Source organism: Gavialis gangeticus, unplaced genomic scaffold (genome assembly GCF_001723915.1).
Source record: "Gavialis gangeticus isolate Ggan-Ray unplaced genomic scaffold, GavGan_comp1, whole genome shotgun sequence".
Taxonomy (NCBI): Eukaryota; Metazoa; Chordata; order Crocodylia; family Gavialidae; genus Gavialis; species Gavialis gangeticus.
The window spans coordinates 72,248,655-72,255,923 of NW_017729032.1; the positions used below are offsets into that span (position 1 = coordinate 72,248,655).

Here is a 7,269-nt window from a genome sequence, read left to right on the forward strand (position 1 = left end):
CCCCCCCCCCCCCCCCCCAGGAGTGCACACGGCAGTGGAGAGCTGGTATCACCCTGCCCGCCATAACAGGCAGGCAGCAGGGTGGGGAACTGGGCTCTGTTCACTGCAGCAGTCTCCGCTTCCTGCCAGGGGCAGGAGACGTGGACCTGGGTCCCTGGCCCTGTAGCTCTGGCAGCGGGTAGCCCCCTCCAGCAGGGCTGGGGGTGGGGGTGGGAGGGGCAAGGGAGCTGTGGAGGGGGGGAGCAAGGGGCCCTAGCAGGGCTGGGGGGAGTGAGGGGCCTTTAATTTTAATAAAGGATTTGGGGGGGTTTATGAGAGAATGTTTTATGGGGGAAAACCAAGATCTTTGCTTATAATATACTATGCAGAGACTTTCCACTTACATTAAGAAATGCATTATTGATGTTGAAATTTTCCAACAGAGCAATCTACACATTTTTAGAACCTAGAAAAATTCTAGCTTCTCGAGTAGGAATTTTTATGAATGAATAAAATATCAGCGTATTTTTCAGTGTAATTTTTTATAAGGTCAACCAAGTACATTTTTAGCCCAGGATGGATTTCAGTGTCTGCATCAACCTGGTAAGTTTATCTTGGAATATTGTAATTACCTCAGGAACAACATTTCCTTTACTGTGAATATTGATCCATACAGTGCCATACAACACCAGTGTGCATCCTGCCTGGTTCACAGGCCTCCTTCTCTCCCAGCCTCTTACTTACTAACTTTCCCTTCCTGTTCTTATACTACCCTTATTATTTTAGTGCTCAAGGACCTTCCAGATGTGTGTTAAACGTCCTCCTCCTCTGCTTACTTAATCATACACGTTTGTTCACTTCCTTTCATTCTGTCTTCCCACTCTGTCACTACTCATCATCCTAAATTTGTCACTTTGCAATTAACTTACCATTCATCTTCATCCCTCAAACTTTTCTTCCCATCCCCATTTGGGAATTCCTTTTGCCCCTACAAATTAATTAACCAGAGGTGAAATGGAGAATAAAAGGTGGTGGCATTTTTCCAGCTCTTCCTGTGTGAGTCCCTACAATGAGATGTGGCCCACAGTAGATTGTGTAGCTTTTCAGAATATAGTCATGGGTGCCTTTTGGCTTCTTGCTTGCAGGGATGGAAAATAAGAGATGATATTTCATAGTTATCTATCCCTGGCAGTAGGATACAATGTTACAGTATATTGCGCAGACCTATGACCTTCCTTTCTTTCTTGGGGAATGAAATAGTTAACATTGGTAATGTTGGAATGGTATTGTAGCTATGATAGACCAGCAATTATGCAAGAGGCAAGGGTGATATCTATTTTTGTGGGTGATATCTTTTGCTGGACCAACTCCCTGGTTGGGATAAAGCTAGACAAGCTTTAGAATGCCAGATATTCTTCATTAGGTAACCGAGTGCCTTGCATTTCAAATTTTATTTAACTTTATCCCAACCACGTAGTTGTTCCAGTAAATAGTTAACATTCACATTTTAAATGATTATTGCTGGGCACTGAGCCAAATGGATCAGCCAGTGCATCTTAGAACTATTCTTTTAGGCCATCTGCAGCCTTGTCTCTGGTTTGGTTATACTAGATTAACATTTTTCAGGTTGTCCTTTGCAGCCATTAAACCTGAAGTCTTGTTGTTTCATTTTAAATGAAAGCTGAGATGCTGAAGAACAAGATAGTAGCTTTGGACAAGCACTGGTGTGGCACATCAGCACAGTGTGGCTGGTTTTGAGTCATGCAATTAATTTTCAGCTGCAGCTTTTCATAGCTGCTGTAGCTTTCTGTACCCTTTCAGGCTGCCTCCTGGGTAGAAGATGAGCTGCCTTGTTATCCCCTGCTCAGTCAGATATTTTAAATCTTATCCTAATGGCAGGTGCCAGTCATCTTTTCTCTTTCACTGCTGTTCTGCTTGCAGTGTTTCTTCCCTTGTCTCTGCAGAGGTGCACTAGAGATTCTTTTCTTAATTGGCAAATAACTCTGGGTAGTTCGTTGGTTTGTGATGGCTATGAGAGACATTTCTAATTGTTTTTCTCAGGATATTTACGTTTGCAAATTTCCAGAAAGAAAACTAGTGTTGACAGGCCCGTAGGGAGGAAACCACTGCTGCTGTTGAGTTCCTCTTCTTGAAGGAGAGGAGAATACAGACACCTCCCCTATTCTTCATGTTATGCCTATGTGGCAGGCTCAGTAGGATGGGTTCTGCCTGCAGAAGTATGCAGCTATGATCAGGGTAGCTGAGGAAAACACTGGTCCTAACCTCAGCTTTCTTGAGGAAACAAGCCTTGACCAGGGAATCTTCTGAGCTCAACCACTAGGCCTGATCCCAGGCAACTGACGTGAGAGGGTTCAGCAAGAGTCGTTGCGGGTGCTGTTTCATTGGCTCTGTTGCTGAATTGAGGAAGTGTAAGCAGAACTCCCCATGCCGGCTGAACAGGAAACAGCAGTAGCTGCTGTCACACTGCCCTGCAGCCACAGTATCATTTTAATTTGTCTTATAATTGGAAGCTTTTCTTTGCAATTGTGACAATTAGGACTTGTTTTTAAATGAAACATTAGATTCTGCAGAACTTAAAAGTATTGGGTGATAGCTCACTAGCTAGAGTGCTGGGTTTCCAAGGCTGGGGTCTAGGCTGGTGTCCACCTGCTGCCTGGCTGGTTGATTCTTGAGGTCTCTTCCAATTCTATGATTATACTTGTTCAAGGCAAGTGGGCTTTGTCAATACAAGGAGTACTGATTAAGTAGGAGAGTTGCCTTGAGGAGAGTACAGCAAGATAAGCATTTAGTGAAGTCTTCCAAAATAGGCATAAATCAGGGGTCAGCAACCTTCACCCTGCAGGCCATACCAGGCTCACAGAGCTATTAGATCCAGCCTGCAGAGCAAGGTTTTCAGTAGTGTTTGGCAGCATGGATCTTTGTCCATGCTGTACCATGGCCAGGCAGTCATGTGGAGAAGTGGTGGCAGCAGCTGAGCTTTGACTTGAGCTGGGTCATTCTGGTCCGCTGCCGGAAAACATTGCCATCCCCTGATGTAGATAATTCATTTAGAGCCAAGTTTCCCAAACCTTGTGGGTTTATGCCCCAGCATAGTAAAGTCAGGCACTCTCGTGCCCCTCTACTTCAGCGTTGTTGCTGATTTTCCCCTGCCACTGACAGTGGAAGTTGGGAAGAGCAAGAATGCTCAACTTTACTATGGTAGCACCACTGTTTTCTGCCATGATTTGCACATGCCAGGCTTCCACCTGGGGGTACACCCCACAGTCTGGGGAAGACATTTAGAAGAAAAAAAAAGGTGTACAATGTAGTGATTAGCAACCAAATGAACTAATCAGCACTAGAGTCCAGATTTGTTCCTTCAGTACAAAGTGACCTGATAGAAAGGGTAGAAAAAGCTTAAATGGGGAGGGGAAGCTAATCCATTTGGGGCCATTTTATGTAGAAGAATATAAAAATAAAGTAATGTGTTATACAGAAGTGTAAAGTAAGAGGAAAGGTTGGAATGCTTTGGCTAAAATAAAGGGAAAGTGATAGTGAAAGGGAAGTAGAGAGGATAGAGACACCTTGGAAACCACATGGGGGAAAAATGATGTAAGACGACTGTCAGGAAGACTGGGGGAGCTGGAATAGGTAGCTGGTCAGTAGAGTGGAAACTGTGTCCTGGTCATTTAAATCTAGCTGGTTAAAGAATGAAAACTGCCCTTGTTTTCTGGGGGAGGAAAGGGACTGTAAAAATAAATGTGTAGTTAGCCAGTTTCGGGGTGATGTATCAATGTTGGTTGGTCTAGGAAATAATGCAAGAGGCCTGAAGAAAAATGCATTTGAAAGTATGATAATTTGAATGTAAAATTGCCCTTTCAGGGTGCTACAAATACACATGCCCAGAGAATGGTTGAAATTCAGTACCACTGAATTTTTGTTGTTATATCATTTACTTCACCAAGGGAAAAGATTTCAGAGCCAATAGCTATACTGAATAATTACATTAATATTCACAGACTTCAGTTACACTTCTAAACCACCATATTTCACTGCAATGTCTTGATGTTTTAATGAGTGATGGTAGTTTGTACACCTTGGAGCACAGATTGGATAGCTAACAAAGCACAGAAGACTGTGGAACCAAGTTCTACTCAGCTCAAGGTGATGAGAACATAGTACATAGGTGATTGAATGGGAAGTTCTGACCCAGGAACACACACACTGTATAAACGCTTTTGCAAATGTTCAGAATTAAGGACATGGACAAGGTTTTTTAGGATGTGGGGACTGCTTGTTATTGCATCTTGAATTATATAGGTTTTTTTGTTTCCAGCTGACAAATCTGTGAAACAGACAATGGAAAAGTAAAGTATCGTGTTCAGGACTGACCAGCTTGCTGTGATTGATACAGAAAACTGAATTAATTGATTCCCAGTCTTTCTCACTAATTGTAGAATGCTTTAAATGCAGGATCACAATTCTGGGAAGGGTTTACTAATGCCTTAACATTCAACTGTGATACCTTCCCTTTTGGAGTTACGTTGTTTTGTTTGCTGGAAAGCAGCCTCCTTACTTTTTTCCCCAGATTAATAATATCAGTAGATTGCTGCCAAGTGACTATTCAGTATGGAATCTGGGAACAGTCTAACATGTTCTGTTTTCTAATTTTGCTAGGACTTTACAGACCCCAGCCCAAGTTCCAGTGGTTGTTTCACCTGGAAACCAGCAACTTCACACTGTAACACTCCAAACAGTGCCTCTTACAACAGTGATAGCCAGTACAGATCCAGCATCAGCAACAACTCCACAAAAATTTATCTTACAAGCCATTCCTACTTCACAGTCCATGACAGTTCTTAAAGAAAATGTCATGTTGCAGTCTCCAAAACCAGTGTCTCCTCCTTCATCCATTGTCTTTACCCCTGCTCAAGTTCAGCAGGTTCTCACCAGCAATGTGCAAACCATTTGCAATGGAACAGTCAATATGGCTTCATCTCCATCTTTCAGTGCTCCTACCCCTGTGGTAACTTTCTCAGCCAGCAATTCACAGATGGTAGCTCATCCTTCTGGCACCGTGATCACTTCAGTAATTAAAGCACCAGAAACCAAACAAACGGTTATACAAGGAATGGTAAAAGAGGAGACAGAAGATAACAAAATAGAAGATACTGAGCAGTCGGAGCAGAGGTTCCAGCAGCAGCCTTTTTTGATGGTGTTATCCAATTCCAATGGATTCCCAGCTAATATACAAGTAAAACAAGAAAGTGAACAGTTGGAACCAAATTCATATTAATAAAAACCAACCTCTGTGGATGACGATTTTCATAAATGTGATGGGACCTTTTCAGTTCTTGTATATATGATTTAATTCCAAAGCAGGTGTTACTGAGCTACTTAATTTCTGCAGTTAATTGTTAGAAGTCATGCTTTAGACTGGGTTTTGATTTTCTGTTAATTGCTAAATGTTATCATAAAAATAAAATGATATATTACTACTCATGTTTTAAAATACAAGCATGAAGGAACATGCATTTTATGCTATGAAGACTTTCTCTTGAGTTTTTGGCCAAAGTTCTGAACTTTTTATATACTGAGCATTTTCTGTCTGTTGCTAATTTACATTGCAATAACATATTATAGCCTTTTCTGTTTAATTTGCAAATGTCACTTGACTTTTGAAGCAACAGCTACTTTCCACAGAACATCATTTTCATTCCATGTATATGAAGTTTGATTATCAAGTTTACCAAATATCTATTTCATATCAGTTAATTAAATCAGTCTAAGTAATAGACAGTAGCAACCAGGTATCCTCCTGTTGCATTTTTGCACAAACTAATGGGTGTGCAAAATAAGAATACACTCCTGTTGAGAGTACACAAAACATTTACACCAGTAATGGACATTATCAGATCTATATTTTTGCTATATAAACACATCAAATATATTTAATTACAGAAACTAGTGGCATCACTACTGGTGCAATTATTTTATACCATTTTGTGGCTACAGATTTTAACTATCTTGCTTTCTATTTCAGATTATTTTGTAAGGATGAAAAGTGAATTGTATACAATTTATGCTGGTAGTCTGAGATTAATACTTTTAAGAATTCTTTTTTCATATGTAAATAATGTAAATTTAATTTTACAAGGAAGTTTTTCAACTAACTTGTTTCTATAGAAAAAATTTTGATAGATGAAAATAAGATCATTATGTTTAGAAGTCTAAAGTTATATGTATTCATATTCCAGAGTGAATTTGTATTTAAAGACAAATTTTTAAATGATGGAGCCCTTTGGATTCTGGGTTCCTTGTCTTTTGTATTTTTAATTGGTTTATTATGAAAATAAATCAAGTGGAAAAAACACAGACTGATACTGATCCACAAGCTATTTGTCTGAGTATGTAGCAACTTTGTGCCATACTGTTACAAGTGAACTGTAACAGCCAACTCCAGACATACTGAATTAACTCTATATTTTTGGAAACAAGCACAAGTGATTTCAACATTCTCTTACCTTAGAAAGTCTCTGCATAATTATCGGACATCACAAAATGACAAACTACAAATTGTTCGGGGCTTTTTGGAATCAATATCACAACATGCTTCTTTCTGTGATGACTTTCTGAAAACTTAAAACAGTCCTGTGATAACATGGAGTAGGGACAGCGAACAAAGATTTGTAAGCTAAATTCTAGTTTCATTTAGTTCTGTAGTTCTTCAAAGTTCTATTGGTTTCCATAGTAAACCCCTATACTGAGCAGGTATAAAGATTGGCTATATTAATTTTCATCAGAGGATAAATTGAACAGCATTTTTATATTAATTTTAATGTATCTAATTTATTAGAAAAACAAATGATATTTTGACAAGTTTAATATATTTTGCCAAAAGTGTTCATAATATGGAGTGTGGACAATTCCCTTATGGAGGAAAACATTTCAAATGAACAGACTTCCACTTCCATTCATGGTGTGAAAGCTACGTAAAAACAGTAAGGTTTCTATTCAAGAGTTTTATTGGCTGTGTTCACAAAATTAAAGGCAGCTTACCACCACGTTTTTTAGTGCTAGATACAGTATGTGGCAACACTTATTGATATTTATAGTTTTATTTAGTTGAAGAGCTCCTACATGTATGCACATGTGTGCTCAAAAATCTGAAGAAAACTTGTGGTGGGCAATTATTTGGGTCTGTGGGCAGCACAAGCAGTTTTGGGGAGCTGTCGTGGGTCGGTCAGCACCCCCTCTTCCTGACACCCTCCCCCCCGCCCACTTGCCCTG

The 7,269-nt window shown here is 40.0% G+C and overlaps 1 protein-coding gene across 5 annotated transcripts in view; it reads left to right on the forward strand.

The window, feature by feature from the left end:
* ELF1 (E74 like ETS transcription factor 1) overlaps window positions 1–6,360 on the forward strand; it is a 106,191-nt gene extending 99,831 nt beyond the window's left edge. For all 5 annotated transcript variants that reach the window (XM_019525050.1, XM_019525046.1, XM_019525047.1 and 2 more), the window contains one exon: window positions 4,657–6,360. In XM_019525050.1, the coding sequence (XP_019380595.1) occupies window positions 4,657–5,275 (619 nt within the window). In that variant the 3' untranslated portion in view covers window positions 5,276–6,360. The remainder of the gene's footprint in view (window positions 1–4,656) is intronic.
* The last annotated feature ends 909 nt before the right edge of the window (window positions 6,361–7,269 follow it).